This window comes from Manis pentadactyla, chromosome 16, assembly GCF_030020395.1.
Source record: "Manis pentadactyla isolate mManPen7 chromosome 16, mManPen7.hap1, whole genome shotgun sequence".
Taxonomy (NCBI): Eukaryota; Metazoa; Chordata; class Mammalia; order Pholidota; family Manidae; genus Manis; species Manis pentadactyla.
This window is the reverse complement of record NC_080034.1, coordinates 65907559-65930196: the sequence shown is the minus strand read 5'-3', so window position 1 is coordinate 65930196 and position 22638 is coordinate 65907559. Positions and strand designations below refer to the sequence as shown.

General features: G+C 35.4%; 1 protein-coding gene across 1 annotated transcript in view; it reads right to left on the bottom strand.

Moving 5' to 3' along the window:
- LOC130681266 (bromodomain adjacent to zinc finger domain protein 2B-like) overlaps positions 1-22638 on the bottom strand; it is a 107187-nt gene that overhangs the window by 52946 nt on the left and 31603 nt on the right. Inside the window, exons 4-7 of the mRNA XM_057493903.1 lie at positions 12052-12262; positions 7313-7405; positions 7137-7198; positions 3866-3931 (exon numbers count right to left, since the gene is read on the bottom strand). Coding sequence (XP_057349886.1) covers positions 3866-3931; positions 7137-7198; positions 7313-7405; positions 12052-12262 — 432 coding nt within the window. The remainder of the gene's footprint in view (positions 1-3865; positions 3932-7136; positions 7199-7312; positions 7406-12051; positions 12263-22638) is intronic.

Here is a 22638-nt window from a genome sequence, read left to right as displayed (position 1 = left end):
AGAAAGAATATTACAGACAAATATCTCTGATGAACGTAGATGCAAAAATACTCAACAAAATACTAGCAAACCAAATTCAAAAATACATCAAAAAGTTCATACACCATGACCAAGTGGGATTCATCCCAGGGATGCAAGGATGGTACAACATTCGAAAACCAACCAACATCATCCACCACATAAATAAAAAGTACCAACACCACATGACCATCTCCATAGATTCTGAAAAAGCATTCGACAAAATTCAACATCCATTCATGACAAGAACTCTCAACAAAATGGGTATGGAGGGCAAATACCTCAACATAATAAAGGCAACATATGATAAGCCCACAGCCAACATCATACATAATAGTGAGAAGCTGAAAGCTTTTCCTCTGAGAGCGGGAACAAGACAGGGATCCCCATTCTCCCCACTGTTATTCAACATAATACTGGAGGTCCTAGGCACGGGAATTAGACAAAACAAAGAAATACAAGGAACCCAAACTGGTAAAGAAGAGGTTAAACTGTCACTATTCGCAAATGACATGATACTGTACCAAAAAACCTCCAATATGCCCACACCAATATGCAGGTTTGATGCAATCCCTACCAAATTACCAACAACATTGTTCACCGAACTGGAACAAATAGTTCAAAAATTCATATGGAAACACCAAAGACCCCGAATAGCCAAAGCAATCCTGAGAAGGGAGAATAAAGTGGGGGGGGGGGAGGGGAATCTCACTCCCCAACTTCAAGCTCTACTACAAAGCCACAGTATTCAAAAACTGGACAACTACATGTAAGGGAATGAAACCAGATTATTGTCTAACCCCATAAAAAAAAGAAATCTCAGAATGGATCAAAGATCTGATTGTAAGTCATGAAACCATAAAACTCTTTAAAGAAAACATGGGCAAAACTTTCTTGGACATAAACATGAGCAACTTCTTCATGCACGTATCTCCCCGGGCAAGGGAAACAAAGGCAAAAATGAACAAGTGGGACTATATCAAGCTGAAAAGCCTCTGTACATCAAAGGACGCCATCATTAGAACAGAAAGGTACCCTGCAGTATGGGAGAATATATTCATAAATGACAGATCCGATAAAGGGTTGACATCCAAAATATATAAAGAGCTCACGCACCTCAACAAATAAAAAGTGAATTATCCAATTAAAAAATTAGTAGAGGAGCTGAACAGACAGTTCTCCACAGAAGAAATTCAGTTGGCGAACAGACATACGAAAAGATGTTCCACATCGCTTGTCATCAGAGAAATGCAAATTAAAAGCACAACGAGATATCACCTCACCCAGTAAGGATCGCCACCATCCAAAAGACAAACAACAAATGTTAGCGAGGTTGGAGAGAGAGGGGAAGCCTCCTACACTGCTGGTGGGAATGTAAATTAGTTCAGCCATTGTGGAATGGAGTATGGATGTTCTTCATAAAGCTCAAAATAGACATACCATTTGACCCAGGAATTCCACTTCTAGGAATTTACCCTAAGAATGCAGCAGCCCAGTTTGAAAAAGACACATCCACCCCTATCTTCATCACAGCACTATTTACAATAGCCAAGAAATGAAAGCAACCTAAACGTCCATCAGTAGATGAATGGATAAAGAAGAGGTGGTACATATACACAGTGGAGTATTCTTCAGCCAAGAACAAAACAAATCCTACCATTTGCAACAATATGGATGGATCTAGAGGGTATTATGCTCAGTGAAATAAGCCAGGCGGAGAAAGACAAGTCCCAAATGACTTCACTCATATGTGGAGTATAAGAACAAAGAAAAATTGAAGGAACAAAACAGCAGCACAATCACAGAACCCAAGAATGGACTCACAGTTACCAAAGGGAAAGTAACTGGGAAGGATGGATGAAAAGGGAGGGATAAGGGCAGGGGAAAAATAAAGAGGGCCTTACGATTAGCATGTATAATGTGGGGTGGGGGCCCGGGGAGGGCTGTGCAGTGCAGGGAAGACAAGTGGTGATTCTACAACATCTTACTATGCTGATAGACAGTGACTGGAAAGGGTTTTGTGGGGGGGACTTGGTGAAGGAGGGAGCCTAGTAAACATAATGTTCTTCATGTCATTGTGGATTAAGGATAACAAAATAAATAGAAAAAAGTAAGAACTCTGACTGTCCTCAACATTTACCTGTTTTCGTTTCTCAGCCTCCAAAAATTTGGCTTTTGCAGCTTCTTCCTTCTTTATCCTCTTAGCCTGTGCATATAAAATAGGTCTCAAAGTCATGCAACAGCACCACCACAAACTGAATATGACCTTACACTTGAAAATGGGGCTCCATGCCTCGCAAGGTTCAATACAGTATGTAACATGTATGTAGACAATTACAGATTTCCCCTCAGTTCGTTACGTTTAACGTACTAATTTCATTTCTAAGGTATAGATTACACTTAAGATATATAAAAAAATTCTTAAATCGTAACAGTATGTCAGGCTTTCTTGTTCAAACTCTGTAAAAATTCTGAAATAATTTGAGTGTTATTTTACCTTAAAACTTAATCACAGAAAAGTGATGTTATGTCATTTGTTGCTTGTTCTCTGATTTTTTAAAGGAAAACATCATCAGTGTAGAAAGTTTAGAAAAACGGGATAGATTTTAAAAATAAAAGTTAAAGGACGAATCAGGAACATTTAAAAATGCATGTGTCTACTTTATTTGAAGTTTCTTTTATAATACTTAAAATTTGAGATAAGTCCATTACTTAAATAACTTAAATGAAACATTAAAGCCGATTTAACCTAGTGTGGTTAAATTCAAGGTATTTTTCCCTAATAGAAACATAACCTTTCATGAAGCACATCCTGAATATCAAGCTCATGCTATCAAATTTGAGCTTTATACTCTTCAAGTCATTAACTAGTAGCTTCATAATTATCCAGTAGTAATTGCCAATGTAATTTAATATTTTCAATTTGGAGGGTTTTAAAATTAATTTGAAATGGGTAAGGGAATATGTGTACATGTTTTTAGAAGGAAAAAACCTGTAACTGTGAAAACCTCAGCTAACCGCCTTGATCAGGGAATAAGCCAATTTTTACGGCAACAGTTTCCCGAACAGCTAAGGGTTTGGGATATAATACTTTTCAACATTAAAAAGCTTATTTTGGACAAAAATACTTTGGATAATTTTGAGACATGTAGATGTACAGCTTAGACACAGTACACTTAACATAATTTGGCTTTTTCTTGAGGACTTGGGCAGTTATTCTTGACATCAGTTACCCTACTACACAGTTTGATAACAGAAATGCCTTTGGGCCACTAAGGTGTTGAAAATTCCTTCCTAATTTACTACCAGATTACAGACTGTTGCTAGGCTTTGGAGTTTCTATTTATCCTATTTTCCCTTGCTGTCTTTTAGCTTTTCCTTTTGCTGTTGCCAGCATGTCCTTGAGCCCTATTCTGTCAGCCCAGTTCTGTCCGAACTCAGAAAACAAACCTGGTTAAAATATTTCCACATTAAACACTTACTTTTACTTTTGTCATGTTTTATTTCTAAATGAAAAGCAGGTATCTAACTACAAGACTTAATGACGTTTTGAAAAGTAAAGACCATGAGTTTTAGCGTATGATCTTTATGACTATATTGGCCATTGAGAGGTTTCCCCTTTCTTTTTTTTCCTTTACTTATTTCCTGGATTTTTACTGTTAGGATTAGATAAACTTGCTAAGTAAGGTTCAGAGAGGTCCTTACTCTACGCATTATGTCTAAAGATAATTTGTGATGGACATGTAAGTTTGTAAGAGTGAGAGAACAGACTGATAAAATTTTCATTTTTCACACTTTAAAATACATGACTATATTACTTTAATCATATTAAATTTATGAATTCTACCTCTAGAATTTGCTGGGCTCGAAGTTCTTTTTCCATTCTGATTTGTTGTATTCTCTTAATTCTTTCCTATAGGAAAAATTATGACATTTTTAGATAATAAACTAAATATCTAGGTGGAAGGTATTTAAGTGGAATCAAGTAATGAAAGATGTAAGTGCAGATTTACCAAAGGTTGCCCATGCTCGATATAAATTTTAATTATTTACTTTAACTTTATATACATGCCACCTGTCTTAAATTGGTATGACTTTATAAAATGTCTCAAAACAATTTTAAAATACAAACGCTAAATAAGAATATAGAAACAACATAAACCAAGCTGGTTAAACTCCAGACTTTACAATTATTTGCAAGTATAAGTAATTCTCATTCGGAAATAAATATTGGACAGACAAGTAGGATAAAACAGTCTATCAGGAAATCAGGACACCTAAGGATAGTCCTGAGTTACTGTCACTCATTGCATGAACTTGAACAAATAGAACCACTCTTGCATAAAATAGGGGAGGCACTTGCTCTTTTTCTCAGTGTCACAAATAAATTAAAAATGCTTAAAGAAGTGCACAGAACATCGTGATTGTACGAAGTACCAACAACTGCTGTAACATGATAAATGACATTACTTTCAATAACTACAGTAAGCCAAATACAGAAATAATTTGTAATAACTTATAAGTGGTGCTCAAGTTAGTTAAATGTAATGTACTAGTTATTGTTTGAATTCAGCAATCTAAATTTTGATGTTACATTTTCATTTTAGAAAACCATTGCATATGCTGTAAGCACATCGTTAACAATTTTACATTCTTAAACCCCTTTGAAAGTCACAAATTGGCACTGACGAGGTTACAGTTTTAAAAAAATACACCTACATTGCCCTACTTGTAAATTGCAGCTGTCCTAGGATTTTCAGAACCAACACATTTTATACTACTGTATATTACCATACCCACCCCCATTTCGAGATGCTAGTTGTACCTTTTGAAACTATACTTTAATACATTTAAATTTCTTTCTTTGCAGTGATGTTATTAATTCCCTGCAGGGATCCAGCGCAGGATAATGAGATTTCTGGAATTTCTGTTGTGATTTTAGAAGACTGATCACATTCTATGATTGTGCTGATTGCGATCCTAGATTTTGAATATCATAAGCTCACCAAAAATAAACATACAAGTGTATCTTTTATTTCCAAGTCTTACAGAAGGTCGCACTTGATCCACATTTGAAATATTTATTTAGATTAGAACTTTAGACAAAAGTATACTCTGAATTTAATCTTTAATCAAGTCAACAAAAGTCATTCATTATTCTCTTAAGCACAGAAATAGGTATAGAACCTTGGACTGAACTCACCCAGTGTAGAGCTTTGTTTTAGTCTGAGTGATTTATATAGATGTACATTGGCAGTACTTTCATTTGGAATATCAGAAATAAACATTATCTATAAATTATTACGATATGTGTTCACCTTGTAATACTGAGTATCCATCCAATGAACTGGGCATTTTATATAAAGTAGCTAATTGATCATTTAAAAAAATAACAATACAGGAGTTGAAATTATCTTCTTTTCACCTAAGAGAAAATTGAAGCTCGTACAAAATAAATATTTTGCCTATAGTCACACAGTGAGTGCAGAGCCCTGGTCAGTTCCCACTGCCTCTGCTCCTGCTTCATAACAATGCCTCCTGATACTTCCGGAAAACTGCCTTGAGGACTGTCGGCTGGTATTTTTGGCCCACTAGGTGGAAAAAATAATCTCGAGGATGAGAAACACATGCTATTATTTTAATTATTTTATTCTAGATCTACTGCAAACTTTAAAATAGACTCTGCACGACTTTAATTTACTTTGCTGGCAATTAGGAATAAGTCAGATGGTAATCTAAGACTAGTCTCAGAGAAGCATCTTGATCAATGTCTAATAGCAGGTCACTTGTATTACTGCTCCTGGAACGTTGGAAAATCAATTTTTTTTTTTTTGATGAGTAGCACACTATGTAGGCTTAGGTCACACAAAGCCTAATTTGAAATGCTAATGGCATACAACTGGTCTCAAGCCATTAGGAAATAGGATAAACTATTAAAAACTGTAACAGAAACAACAGTATTTCAGCTTCAAAGGAACTTATTTTCACATATACTCTAGTAGGCAGTAAATATTTACAGTATTTTAATAAATATATTCATCACACTATATATTTTAAAGTCAACCTTACAGTGCCTTTAGCAGTTACAATTAACAAACTAAGAAAACAATTCAAGTTTACATTAAATTACAGTTAGGGAGTAGACCAAACATTTTGATGTTTTATGTCTATCTTTTAGAAAGCAAGCATTTGCTTTGTGCCAGTCACTGTGGTAGGCACTTTACATTCATTCAATTTTCACATAATACAATTGTTTTTCTTTTGCAGTGGAGGAAATCAAGGCTGAGAGGTTAACTAATTCATCTATGGTCATAAATTATTAAGTAGGAGAGCCGATATTTAACTCTACAAATTACCTACATGCATGACTACAAATTCTAAATTCTCTATCTCAATTCTACATCAACTCTAATCATACTGCTTTAGTCAATACTGAAAGTATTTAAGTAAATGTATTCATTCCATTATTAGAGATAACCACATCAAAAACAAACCAAGCCATTATTTAGCAGCTTGTCTATATAACAACTGACTCAGAAATAACTACTTGCAGTTTAAAATTTTTTAAAGAATAGTACTTCCCCCCATTTCCTTTTTGCTTTAATAGTTCGATGAGTATGTGGAGATAGGAGAGTAGTTTACACATTCCCATCTTAAAGGAAGTTCAGTATATTGCCATGTAGGCTTTATGTGTAAGAGTTAAAAAATTATTCCACCTACCTTATACTTAATTTTAAAAACTACACAGAGGAGAGCACTGGATAAAACACTGGATATGCGAAAATAATGCTTTCTCATTTTCGGGGATAATTTTTAAACATTCAGAAGCAATGGGACCAAATCTTCAAAGTTGTTCAAGATGTTAATTTATATTCAGGCTATCAGGATACTAAAAGTACTTACATAATTGTATTGTTTGGTATCATTTCTTTAGAGACTTGGTTTAAAATTGAGGTGAATTTTAAATAAAGGAAGATGATAACTCTCTAAATAAGATATATAACAAGTATGAAAGTTATTTCAGAAATCAAAATAAGAATAATGTACATATATACATAAGTAAATCGACTCCCAAAGTACCACCTATGTTATAAAACCGGTTGAGTGCATGAACATACCTGTTGTTTCATAATCTTTATCTGCTCTTTTTGCTGTCGCTTCTCCTCAGCAGCCATTATTGCTATGATGAAAAGCCAAAACACAGGTATCGTCAGAAAAGGAACAAAGAAGAGAAGCCTCCTGTGAACTCCCAGTACTCACTCTTCAAGTTTATGTTTTCGTTTAACTCACTCACCTTGTTGTTTTTTAGCTTCTTTGGCAATGTGAGCCTGTTCCTGCTTTTGGAGTTTTCTCAAAAGCTTTATTTGTGCTGCTTGTTGGGCTTTTTCTGAAAAACACAAAATTTCAAGGAATACTTTTAACAACTTTACCTGTTAACCTAAAAACAATTATCTATGTGAATGCCATCATGTAAAGGACATACTTTTTAAGAAAATTTTTTAAAGTTAGATACCAGGTAGAAAAATGGTGTGGCAGAAAATACCACGCTTACTTCCTTTAGAAATTGCCCAACTTTTTCATCACATACAGCCCCATACACAGAAGCACACAAAAATGATGCTTCTCTTAATCCTCATCACAGAAGCTAATTTAAGTACATTTTTTTTTCACATTTCACATAATCCCTGTTTAGGAGGAAACTAGCTGCTAATATGGAAAAAGAATGATTTAGCTTTAGTCTTAAAAATAACAATAAAGCAAAAGAACTCAAAATAGAATACAAAGCCCCCCCTCCAAACATGGTATTTCACTCAGCTATAAAAATGGTAGTTTCTGAATCCAGTGATAATTGCATTTATGAAACAGAGGGACTAAATCTAAATAAAAATAATACAGAATTTCAACAAGGTTTAAGGACAATCTAGTTCTCATTATTTTCAAGGACAAATGTATGAAACTGGGAGAGATCTACATACTTAGTGGCCCCAATTCCTCATTCCCCCCTTTATCCATGTTACTTGCAAATGGGACTTTGCAGTTCCTTTCATCAAGAAGTGAAATCTACTTTCTTGTCCCTTGATACTAACTTCAGACACGTGATCTTTGGACACCAGGATGTTAGCAGTTGTAACTGCAAGTGCATGTTTCAGAGTGTACTCTGTACTTGTACAAGTGTAGTTTCACTCTTCTGTCTTGACCTTTATCATCAGGACATGTTAAGGCTACGCTGCCAGAGGCTGGAACACAGGGAGTCAGCTGACTCCACACACGTGAACAAAGCCAGGTAAGATCAGTAGAGCTGCCTACCTTACCTGCGGTGGACTCTATCAGCCTGACCGATTACCACGTGGCATTGTTCACCACTGAGTTTTGCGGGTGTTTGTTTCCCAGCATTACTGTGGCAATAGGTGACTGATACAGAAAGCTTGTAATGTCATGCTCTCTTCTGCTGGCAAACTTGGTCAGAATACTTCTAACTATAAAAGTGGTCTATCATGACATCATTTACAAAATCACTCTAGAATACTTAACATTAGATATTGCTTTAAATTTTGTAGCAGATGAAGAGTTTTAAGAAACCTATATATTATATTCTCACTAGTAATGAATATGCTCGAATAGAACCCAAATCACTTGAACTCTACTAATAATCATTTATTGACCTGCCATATTAAATGTACATGATCTTGTTTAATCTTCATAACAACCTTACAGGATATGCAACATTACACACAGGTTACAAATGAAATAACTAAGGCTCATAGAGGTTAAATTGCAGAGCCAAGATATAAACCCACGTCTTTCTGACTCCAGGTCTATATATGCTACTAGTCCTATGAACCTTTAAGAAAATTTAAATGCCTTGAGATTTTAAAAAGGACTTAACCATAGTGTTCTGCGACAGCTGAGAAACTCTGTAATGTATATGGTATGTATTTCTGTGTGAATTTATCAGCAATTTCAAACTCTACACAAGTGCACAGTTAACTTTTATTTTTAAACCCTTGGGACAGAAAAACACTAAAAAGTTCAACTCGCTATCTTTTCACTTGAGCAAGGAAGACATAATTTTGGTAAGTCATTAAAAATTCATATAGCTTAAAATTTTTTATTATGAGCAGTTAGAGAAGATGGGAAAAATAGGTTAAAGAATCAGGCACACTACGGAGGAAGTACGAGAAGTTAAGAGGCACAGAAACTTCACCCAGGCTCTGAGGAATAAGCTACTAGCAGCATCTCATTTATTTGGTTTATGACTGTTGAATATATTATCTGTGATGACTAACTTTTGAAATGGTAACTTGACAAGTATCTTTTATGCTTTAGGAAACTACTTTCTTAGATATCAAAAAGAAAAGTTTACTTTTCAAATAAAGTGTTTAAACTTGTCTAAACCAGAATGTATCTAACAATTGGCAGCACTTTCCTTCTGCAGTGGCCTATCTTAAAACAATGAATCATTGTACAGCAATGGCATTTCAGATTCTATGATCAATAAAATTGAGTGGTATATTAGTAGATATATTAGAGCATTTGAGATATTAACAGTATTGGCCAATTAACAAGCTAATTTGTTTATATAGTTTGAAAGTCTTTTTTATATGCAAACTGTCAGATTCTTATCTCTATTCTGAGAAGATAGAGGGCTCTCATTTCACATTCAAAATCCACATTTATTTTATTGTTCTAAACCTTCCTTCAAATTAAGTCGCTTTACAAGCCTAGATGAGTCCAACTAGGATAATAAAATATGACAGTAACTTCTAGAATCTCCTCTGACAACACCCCAAAGCGTTAATGTAGAAGTCTTTCAGAATAAAAGGGGTCACAAGGTGACTCATTTCTACTTTCTTTCCTTCCCAAGAAAGAACATGCATATTATACCAAATATACTTGTAAATATTAATAACATTTACTTACATTAACTATTTAATATTTATATACATGTTGAGAAAAAACATGTACATAGGTCAAAGGTAACATAACTTACAAAATGCAATATAATAGAAGGGAGAGCTACGTCATAGAATACAGACCAATTTGAAATCTAAAACGGGAGAAAACACTGGGCAAAAGTTGAGTGATTACCTTCTATTTTCTTAAAATAAAATTAGTTAATTTTGCAAATTTGAAGTTGCCATTTTGAATACTAAGTATGAATGGTACTTGTGATAGACATGCAAAACAGGCGTGAAAATCCCTTGCTTTGGTTATCAGTTAATTTCAAGCTTTCCTATTTTATGTAAAAAATGAACACTTCCCACTATTATACATTCTTCAGAAAAGTCAGTGGTTTATTGACAATACTAATTTTAAAAATTCATCATGTATGTATCTATCTTCATATATTAACATTTTTTAAACCTCCTCGACTAACTATTTAGGAGAGATTAAGGTCTTAATAGTAACCCAATGAAATAACACATAAAGTACTAAATTAACGTACTAAAGGGGACAAAAACTTACAGGACATTAGTTACAGGCCAGGCAGTTAACTTATATGCCACTGGTGGAAGTATGAATTGGAACAACCTCTTTGGAGACAATATTTGCCTGCTTTCTACCAAAATTGAAAATGCACATACCCTTGGAGTAGAGATTCTATCTCTAAAATTTTATACTGTGGATAGCCATACCCGTCAAAGAATGAAGATATGTGTAATGTTTTTATTGCAGCATTGTTTGCGATAGCAAAGATCAGGAAATAGCTGCAACGCTCATCGAAGGAGACGGAGTAAGTGAAGTATGGTAGAGCCATACTTTGCCTCACCTACTATTCAGCCACTGGAAGGGTAAGGTTGATTTTTAAGTGCTGTATAGAAAGATGCTCAAGAAAAATTAAGTGCAGAAAAACAAAGCTGAATGGTATATACACCAGTAAGTTCATTTATTTTAGAAATCAAAAAGAACATATACATATATGAACATCACGTATGTACGTGTACACATAAGTATGTGCTTCAATGTGTGTCTGTGAGTGTATGTACACACTTCTAGGTAGACTACCAAAAACCTGTTAATTATGATCCAACTTGTGAGTGTCTTTTATTTTAAAGTCAGTGAGAGTCAATGTCTTATTTTAAAGCATTATGCCCTATGAGCTTTCATCATGCATACTTGTTTTATAATGAAAACAACAGAGCTACAGAGAAGTCAGTATTATACTGGTGTATACAATAAATAGAAGTCAGTCAAGCTTTCCCTTCCGAAAAAAAAAACTATGAGAAGTAGTAAAATCCTGTCAGTCTTTTAAGTCAGTTTTTATTATTAAACCCTTATGGATATTATGTTTATGATACAAGCATGTATTGATATACATTTATATATATATGCTTATGAATATAAGACATGAACACATTGATAGATATCGAGACAGCCTCAAGAGGCTTCACACTTGTAACTAGTTAATTCAAACTTCATAGCAGAACTATTTTATTTTAGTCAGCATTCTCTGTGTGAGACACAGCATGGGAACTTCATGTTGATAATTCATGATAATTTTGAATCATGAACACATTTGAGGTTACTTTGAGCACGTTGTACTTGATGAATGATACTTTCTGGTGATCTTAAGATACTTTTTGACCTAAGTTTATTAGTTGGGCATTTTGAAAATAAATGTTATATATCCAGGCTACAGAAGAACCCAAACTAAGACTTGCCACTAATTGGAGTTCTTTGACTGAAAATTTACTCCACAGATCCACATATTTTGGAGTTACTCCCTTGTACCACCGCAAGGAATTGGGAGCTGTTCAAATGAGTTTCCAGCCTGAAAAGTTCATCACCTACCTTTGTAATTCTAAACACACAGGGCATGATGTGTTTACGAGTATGATTCTTGAAAGGCGCTTATTAAATCAAAGAACTCCAGTTACCAGTGGGACTCCTTATTTTCTCATTTTATTTGAACACAATCACCTACCTTTTAGAAACTGAGAGTAGTTATCAATCATTCCTATGTCAAATACATGTAGAAATACTTAACACATTTTAGTACAGTTCTTACAGTGACGGATACATGTTCCCTACCTTGAGCTTGCAGTTGTCTTAGCAATTTGCCATCTGTGTTATCTACACATTCAGCACCGCCAACATCAGGAGGCCGACCGCTCCGCTGTCTCACGCTGGTATCCTCTCCTGGTCGCTCTCCCTCTGGATCCGGTGGTCGTCCCCCATGAGCTTCCATTGCCCTCACACGGGGAATGGCATCCTCTTCTTTCAAAGGACACCACTGCATTCCCTTTTAAGTAACATTTTATAGAAATAAAATATTATGAACAAAATAAACACAAGTGATCAATACGTCAGAAAATTCTAGGTAAACCTGCACATATTAATTTTTATAAAGCTGTTGTAACCTTTAGAAATTTTAGTTTCTTATTCAAGTTACATTTAGAATTGTTCATGGCTTTTGGTATATATTTCGTATTCTTACTTTAATGATTTCAACTTTAAATACACTGACAGATATATACCTGTACCTATAAACATATATAGACATACATCTTAATCACCATTTCTGAACCATAATGACTATAAAGTTGGCAGGTATTTGAAAAGATTAGTTGAGTGATGACACCTCTACGGATTGCTCTCAGGAGCATCAGTTCAACCAAACATGAAGCTATCCAAATAACAAACAAAAGACTCTCTTTATAGAAAAAACACAGCTAATAAATCAAGAAGGAATGTAAGAGTCAGACTATTACCATTTTGCAATATCTCATGGATTAATGGATCTAAGCTTTACATTTGAATGGTTGCCAATCACCAAAAAAGGGAGACAACTGGACCGACAGAAGGAGGTTCACTTCATCACCTATAAACTAATCCTCCCCCTCCCAAAAAACAAAACCTGGAAATGATTAAGCCTCCAGATTAAATCACTAAAACTTAACGGGGAAAATTTACTTGCCGTATATATTAAACTACACGGCAAAATCCAGTCTGAAGGAAATCCCACAAATTACCCAGTTTATTCAACAAACAAATTTCAAGAAGTGAAAACACTGTGGGAAGACTAAAGGGGCCTTAAAGCATGTATCAAACATGCCCAATGTTTGGATCTTACCTAGATTTTGATTCAAATAGACAAACTGTCCGGAAATTCGGACAGTTAAGAATTTAAACAATGAAAATTTTGAACAATGTCTGATATTTGATGATATCAAGAAGTTATCATTTTAAATTATGATAATGCTATTCTCATACTTTTGTAGAAAACAAGAATTCTTATCTTTTAGACACACTTGCAGATGAAGTACAATGTCTAAGATTTGCTTCATCAGATTATGGAAGAGGAGGAGTAGATGGGAATATATGTAAAACAATATTGTTCATATGATAATTTCTAAAGCTGATGATAGGTACATGATGTACATTCTTTTGTCTACTTTTGTGATATTTCAGATTTCCCACTTTAAGTCTCCTCATGGGAACACATACACCAGCATAACGCTAGTGTATTACAGGAAGAAGCCTGCTTAATGCATAGGTAATAAAGAAGAGCTGGTTGTCCTCCGTAAGGCAATCAAAACAAATACACTGTTACATGACCTTATTTGGAGTCCAAAGTAGTATTTCCAGACATAGGAAAAGCATTCTTTCAAAGTAACCTTTCTAAAACAATTTTAAATTACCTTATACTTCTTTTTTGACAGAGAATTCCTTTGCTGTGAACGTTAAGAAAATTTTTAAATGTTTCTTATTCCTTCAAAGAATCTCAAAGCAGGATTCACCTGAACCACTCTGGGCACTTCTGCAGCCAGAGCCAGCAGTCCTGACTGCCCTTTATGCTGTGGCGCCAGGCTCAGAATCATGGCACATGATGACCTCACACAGTGGGTGCCATGGACACAAGCACTGCTCTTCCCCCATCATGGAGGACAGTTAGACCCCACAGTCCAAGCACCGTGCTTTGTCCGAGGCATTTTGAATGCACTCTTTACTTTAATCTTCATAATCATTTTACCTAGGAAGGTGGGTTTTACTGTCCCTGTATTTCCATTGAGGGAATCACACACCAAGTGAGGTTAAATCGTTTCCTGAGGTGCCCTGGCAATAAGGAACAGAAATGTGTGATTTGAACCCAGGACTGTCTCTCTCTAAAACCTGGGGTATTAGCCACTACATGTACTTCACTGATATTACAAAGACATTTTTATACTTGATACTCATCACAATATTCAGGCATGAAAGCACAGTCAAGATGATGCTATGGCAGGGTTACAGAAAAAACCAATGCATATACTCAGTGTCTACATGTCAAAAAAATATCTAAACTAAATCTGTTCAGTAATTCCCATTTTAAATAATAATTCTGACGAGAGAATTTTTGCTGAGATTTCAAATGAAGTCAGTGGGATCAGCACTTGTACTAACTGCATTTTTACACCATGAAACACTAAGAAGGAAGCCAGCAGAACAGCTTTATGTTCACCAGCATGGGGAGATTTTGACTGAATTTCAAGGGTTCCATCAATTAATCTTTTTTTTATCCAGTAATAATTTTTACACAGTTATATTTTATTCAGATAGGAAAATATACCTGTGTCCAAAAAGGTAGAGATTATGTTGATGTCCAAAATTCACCTGACAAATGACATCATTTACATTTTGCTTTTGGCATTTATAAATAAATACTTTCTAACGTGTTTCATGTATTGGGCTATCTTCGAACTCCAGGATTTCATAAAATGAGAAATGGATTGTTAGGAAAATCTCAACCTAGTATTAAAACTTTAATTCACTCAACAGTCAAAACAATTGTGGGTGACGAAAAAAAGTAGTATTTTTTCTCAGTAAGCTTTTCCTTAGAAAAAGCAAATACAATTTATATCATTTGATTCCTATGCTTTTTCATCATTCAGAAATTATGCATAAAAAGTTTATTCTTTTTTTCTTTATTTCTAAGACAAAGATAGTAAATGGTTCTTGAAAATAATCTTTAAGATCTAAAAGAAACAGGATAAAGAGAAAAAAGATGACTAAGAAGATAGAGATGGTGACAGATCAAGCCTTTTATACCGTTATAATTCTCCTTTCTACAGTTACTAATTTAAATCTTTCAGTAACACATTCATTTCTATAAATACTACGGTGAGAGAGAAGAAAAAAAAGGTTTACGGAAACATACAAAAGCATAACGCTAGTGTATTACAGGAAGAAGCCTGCTTAATGCATAGGTAATAAAGAAGAGCTGGTTGTCCTCCGTAAGGCAATCAAAACAAATACACTGTTACATGACCTTATTTGGAGTCCAAAGTAGTATTTCCAGACATAGGAAAAGCATTCTTTCAAAGTAACCTTTCTAAAACAATTTTAAATTACCTTATACTTCTTTTTTGACAGAGAATTCCTTTGCTGTGAACGTTAAGAAAATTTTTAAATGTTTCTTATTCCTTCAAAGAATCTCAAAGCAGGATTCACCTGAACCACTCTGGGCACTTCTGCAGCCAGAGCCAGCAGTCCTGACTGCCCTTTATGCTGTGGCGCCAGGCTCAGAATCATGGCACATGATGACCTCACACAGTGGGTGCCATGGACACAAGCACTGCTCTTCCCCCATCATGGAGGACAGTTAGACCCCACAGTCCAAGCACCGTGCTTTGTCCGAGGCATTTTGAATGCACTCTTTACTTTAATCTTCATAATCATTTTACCTAGGAAGGTGGGTTTTACTGTCCCTGTATTTCCATTGAGGGAATCACACACCAAGTGAGGTTAAATCGTTTCCTGAGGTGCCCTGGCAATAAGGAACAGAAATGTGTGATTTGAACCCAGGACTGTCTCTCTCTAAAACCTGGGGTATTAGCCACTACATGTACTTCACTGATATTACAAAGACATTTTTATACTTGATACTCATCACAATATTCAGGCATGAAAGCACAGTCAAGATGATGCTATGGCAGGGTTACAGAAAAAACCAATGCATATACTCAGTGTCTACATGTCAAAAAAATATCTAAACTAAATCTGTTCAGTAATTCCCATTTTAAATAATAATTCTGACGAGAGAATTTTTGCTGAGATTTCAAATGAAGTCAGTGGGATCAGCACTTGTACTAACTGCATTTTTACACCATGAAACACTAAGAAGGAAGCCAGCAGAACAGCTTTATGTTCACCAGCATGGGGAGATTTTGACTGAATTTCAAGGGTTCCATCAATTAATCTTTTTTTATCCAGTAATAATTTTTACACAGTTATATTTTATTCAGATAGGAAAATATACCTGTGTCCAAAAAGGTAGAGATTATGTTGATGTCCAAAATTCACCTGACAAATGACATCATTTACATTTTGCTTTTGGCATTTATAAATAAATACTTTCTAACGTGTTTCATGTATTGGGCTATCTTCGAACTCCAGGATTTCATAAAATGAGAAATGGATTGTTAGGAAAATCTCAACCTAGTATTAAAACTTTAATTCACTCAACAGTCAAAACAATTGTGGGTGACGAAAAAAAGTAGTATTTTTTCTCAGTAAGCTTTTCCTTAGAAAAAGCAAATACAATTTATATCATTTGATTCCTATGCTTTTTCATCATTCAGAAATTATGCATAAAAAGTTTATTCTTTTTTTCTTTATTTCTAAGACAAAGATAGTAAATGGTTCTTGAAAATAATCTTTAAGATCTAAAAGAAACAGGATAAAGAGAAAAAAGATGACTAAGAAGATAGAGATGGTGACAGATCAAGCCTTTTATACCGTTATAATTCTCCTTTCTACAGTTACTAATTTAAATCTTTCAGTAACACATTCATTTCTATAAATACTACGGTGAGAGAGAAGAAAAAAAAGGTTTACGGAAACATACAAAAGCATAACGCTAGTGTATTACAGGAAGAAGCCTGCTTAATGCATAGGTAATAAAGAAGAGCTGGTTGTCCTCCGTAAGGCAATCAAAACAAATACACTGTTACATGACCTTATTTGGAGTCCAAAGTAGTATTTCCAGACATAGGAAAAGCATTCTTTCAAAGTAACCTTTCTAAAACAATTTTAAATTACCTTATACTTCTTTTTTGACAGAGAATTCCTTTGCTGTGAACGTTAAGAAAATTTTTAAATGTTTCTTATTCCTTCAAAGAATCTCAAAGCAGGATTCACCTGAACCACTCTGGGCACTTCTGCAGCCAGAGCCAGCAGTCCTGACTGCCCTTTATGCTGTGGCGCCAGGCTCAGAATCATGGCACATGATGACCTCACACAGTGGGTGCCATGGACACAAGCACTGCTCTTCCCCCATCATGGAGGACAGTTAGACCCCACAGTCCAAGCACCGTGCTTTGTCCGAGGCATTTTGAATGCACTCTTTACTTTAATCTTCATAATCATTTTACCTAGGAAGGTGGGTTTTACTGTCCCTGTATTTCCATTGAGGGAATCACACACCAAGTGAGGTTAAATCGTTTCCTGAGGTGCCCTGGCAATAAGGAACAGAAATGTGTGATTTGAACCCAGGACTGTCTCTCTCTAAAACCTGGGGTATTAGCCACTACATGTACTTCACTGATATTACAAAGACATTTTTATACTTGATACTCATCACAATATTCAGGCATGAAAGCACAGTCAAGATGATGCTATGGCAGGGTTACAGAAAAAACCAATGCATATACTCAGTGTCTACATGTCAAAAAAATATCTAAACTAAATCTGTTCAGTAATTCCCATTTTAAATAATAATTCTGACGAGAGAATTTTTGCTGAGATTTCAAATGAAGTCAGTGGGATCAGCACTTGTACTAACTGCATTTTTACACCATGAAACACTAAGAAGGAAGCCAGCAGAACAGCTTTATGTTCACCAGCATGGGGAGCTTTTGACTGAATTTCAAGGGTTCCATCAATTAATCTTTTTTTTATCCAGTAATAATTTTTACACAGTTATATTTTATTCAGCTAGGAAAATATACCTGTGTCCAAAAAGGTACAGATTATTTTGGTGTCCAAAATTCACCTGACAAATGACATCATTTACATTTTTGCTTTTGGCATTTATAAATAAATACTATCTAAGGGCGATTCATGTAACCGGCTATCTTCTGACTCCGGGATTTCATAAAATGAGAACTGGATTGTTAGGAAAATATCAAGCTTGTATTAAAACTTTAATTCACTCAACACTCAAAACAATTGTGGGTGATGAAAAAAAGAAGTATTTTTTGTCAATAAACTTTTCCTTAGAAAAGGCAAATACAATTTATATCATTTGATTCCTATGCTTTTACATCATTCAGAAATTATGCATAAAATGGAGTTTATTCTTTCTTTAATTTCTAAGACTAAGATAGTAAATGGTTCCTGAAAATAATCTTTAAGATCTAAAAGAAACAGGATAAAGTGAAAAAAGATGACTAAGAAGATAGAGATGGTGACAGATCAAGCCTTTTATACCATTATAATTCTCCTTTCCACAGTTACTAATTTAAATCACTAGCAGTAACACATTCATTTCTATAAATACTATGGTGAGAGAGAAGAAAAGGTTTAAGTTTTTTCAGACTGAATGAAATAATCATAGTAAATGAGTAAAGTTCACTCTACACTGTAACACATACCAGTATACTATTAGGCTGTGATGCGTCATCATAAAGACAGTTTCCGCTACTTAAGACACTTGAGGCACCTACTCTATACAGGCACATTCTCTACAGAGGTTAAGTGGGAGAGCGTCCTCTCCTCAAAGGACAAGCATCTCTAACTGGGACCTCAGACTCGGGTCACTCTGACTCAGGCGATCCCAGAACGTCACCCTGAGTAGGTGATGAGTCTGAAAAAGGATGCAGAGGTCGGGACAGAAAGTTGTCTCAAATGTCCACTTAACAAATAAAGATGGTCTGACTTAGGGCCTGAGAACTAGAGCTAGAAAAGCAGGTAAATAATGAGGCTCTTTTCTTGGAGAGAGGACTGCCTGGATGTGAGGGAAAGAAGCCCGACTGGAGACCAGGCAGGTCTGAAGTGGCCTCTAAGTAACATGGAAAAGGCAAAGAGTAGTAAAGTTTTCTTCCAGAACCAAGTTAACATAGAAGATGGAGAAATACTTGAGGAAAATGGCAAATAAATTTATTACTTTCAAGTATTTCAAGATTAGAAAAATTACCTCAAATGAATTGATTTTAGAATGTTTCCATTATTCAGAATTTTTTTAAGATTATGAAATTTTATTTAAATGTGAGTTTCTATTTCAATATTCCCATTACTCTTCATAAATGATACTCCAAAGTATAGCTAAACGTCTCATGAGCAACTGGTCTGTGTTCACTGTGCCTTGTGGACACTGAGCTGTCTAAGTAACTGGACTTCCTGTCTCACTGACAACCAGAGTCCCCTGTCCACCGGCCCGTGTTCAGGTCTTAATAGGACGTGTGATCAAGTCTCACTTGTGCCTTTATATCGTTGCTGTCTTTATGTTCCTTTTGTTGCTCCCATTTTTGTTTGAGTTTATATACTTCAGGATGGTTTAATAGGGAGGGGAGCAGTAAATAAGTAAATGAGGGAACCCATTCCACCAAAAGTCAGCTTTCACTGAATGATTTGCCAACTTACTGAGATTTTTCTTTTTTTGAAGCATACTTGCATATAGTAAAACGCATAAATCTTAGGTACAGAGTTTGAGGGGTTTAGACAAATGTATACATGCATGTAATCCACACACTAATCAAACTGAAGAACAATGCCATCACATGAGAAAGAGCCAATATATTCCAACCTCAAGTTTGGGGATTTCAAAAAAACCTATTCTGAAGTATAATAAACTTCAGAATAATAAACACATCCACTTAAAGTGTACAATTTGATCACATTTACATATATTATTCAATTATGAATCTACAATCACAATCAAGCAAAAAGCATTTCGATTACCTCCCAATGATTCCTTCTGCCCCTTTACAGTGCAGTTTTCTCTCTACTCCTGGCCACAGGCAACTAGTAATTTGCTTTTTGACAACATAGTTTTCTTTTCCTGTAAATTTATAAAATGGGAACCATGCAATATGTACACTATTTCATCTGACTTCTTTCTTTCAGCCTAATTAGTTTAAGATTCATTGATAATGTGTGTATCAACACTTCTTTTTCTTTTTATTAAAAAGTGGTATTTCCTTATATAGATGTACCACTTCTCAAAATCCACTCTCCAGTTAGTGGGTATTATTTCTAGTTTCGGGCTATTGTGAATGAAGCCACTATGAACATTTGAGGCATTTCCATGTGGGTATATTTTTCCATTTGTCTTAGGTAAGTACTAAGAAGTGGGATTGCTAGGAGATACAGTGTTTATTTTTAGGAATTTCTAAAGTGCTTGTATTGTCTCATATTCCCACTTGCAATGTTGAGAGTTCCAAATGCTTCAAACTCTTGCCAACGTTTGTTATTATTAGTCTTTAAATGTAGCCATTGAATGGGTTAGTCTACTGGTATGTATTTATGCTTTTAATTTGCATTCTGAGATAATCCCATTTATCAATCTTTAATTTATGCATTGCGCTTTGGTGCCAAGAACTCTTCCCCTTCTCCTACTCCTGAATAGTTCTGTGTTCTCTTCTGAAACTCTTACACTTCACATGTTGGCTTATGATCAATTTTGAGTTCATTTTGTTTGTTTGTTTGAGAGGGCATCTCTCATATTTCTTGATCAAATGGTGGTTAACAATAAAATTCTGTATAGGGGACTCAATGCACAATCATTAATCCACCCCAAGCCTAATTCTCAACAGTCTCCAATCTTCTGAAGCATAACGAACAAGTTCTTACATGGTGAACAACTTCTTACATAGTGAATAAGTTCTTACATGGGGAACAGTGCAAGGGCAGTGATATAACAGAAACTTTCAGTTTTGATCATGCATCATGAACTATAAACAATCAAGTCAGATTTGATTTTTATACTTGATTTATATGTGAATCCCACATTTCTCCCTTATTATTATTATCTTTTTTTTAGATAAAATGCTGGAGTGGTAGGTAGATGCAAGATAAAGGTAGAAAACATAATTTAGTGCTCTAAGAGGGCAAATGTAGATGATCAGGTCTGTGCCTGTAGACTGTGTGTTAATCCAATCTAGACAAGGGCGACAAAACATCCATGTATGCAGAAGATTTCTCTCAAAACAGGGGGGGTGAAGTTCTAAGCCTCACCTCTGTTGATCCCCAATTTCTCACCTGATGGCCCCCCTGCGACTGTGCCTGTCTTAGGTTGTTCCTCCCTTGAGGAATCTTACCCGTCTCTGGCTAACCAGTCATCTTCCGGGGCCATACAGGGAAATGTAAAGTTGGTGAGAGAGAAGCAATATTGTTTGACAAGGTTAGCTTTTTACTTCTTTGCAGATTTATGCCCTGTGGCTTCTATGCCCAGCATTTGTCTTGAGGTATCTTTACCACTTGGAAGAACTATGATACTCGGTAAATTTGATATGAGGCACGAATTCTATTTAAGGGTTGTAATTAGGAAGGAAGAAGAAAAGCTACAGAAGTAGCAGACAGAAGAAAACATGGGAAGATTGATTATTTCTTTGACATATCTTCTTGTAGAGTAACATAAGCAGGTACAGGTTTTATCAAACTACTAATTAAATTGCATACACACATAACAATAATAGGAATACAGCTACATAACAAAAGCAGACCTACAATTACCAGCCATATCCCTTACTGAGATTTTTTTTGCTGTTGTTTTGTTCTTTAAGTTTTAGTATCACCAAACCTTTGCTTCAAGTATTTCCTCTCAGATCTGCAGTCCTAGGCAACTGTCAATTTCTCACATTAATATTTGGGATGCCTAGCACTTCCTGACTGATCAATGTTATATAAATGAATGAATGAACTTACATTTTTCAGAAATGGAAACTGTACCTATTCTAGGCCTTGCCTGAAATACCTGTGGTGAATGTTTTAAACCTGGATTAAGGTGTCTGATCTGACGGTTTTAGGTCTGTTAGTCATTCAGTGAATTGATCATTTACCAAATTATTTCTGGCTAAACAATTTTCAGTAAATTTAACTATAGCTCAAATAAAACAATGTTACCTTCTTTTTTTAAAAAAACCACCTGTCTATTTGTAAGTGTACTTCCAGAATCCTTTATTTCCTGGTAATTAGTTTATAAAAAGACTTTTGGAATATCTTACCTAAAAGAGAATTAATCTTAAAGGCCTGCTTATATATATATATATTCTTCACATTGCAGATGAGGGAATTAAGGCCTAGAAAAGTAGGCTACAGAGGGGATTCTGAGAAGACCGTGGCAGAAAAACCCTGGGATCACCTCTTCTCATGTACACACCTAGGAAACTACATGCAATATGCCCCACTCTGGAAATAACCTAAAGACAAAACAGAATTTCCATAGCTAATGACAAGAAGAGGCCACACTGAGAAGGGTAAAAGGGCAGAGCTGTGGTCAGCCCCATCTCCTGTCCTGCCCCACCCCCCATGAATGAGAGGGAGCAGGCATGGGGGGTGAGGGGATGAAGCCTACACCAGGGCCGCCCCAGGAAGATGAGCCCTCTGGCTTTGAGAATCAGTGTGGCTGAACTCTGGGACGGCCAGAGGACTCTCGGAGGCCTAGCCTCTGCTCCTGGAGGACGGGTGTGCTGATGATCC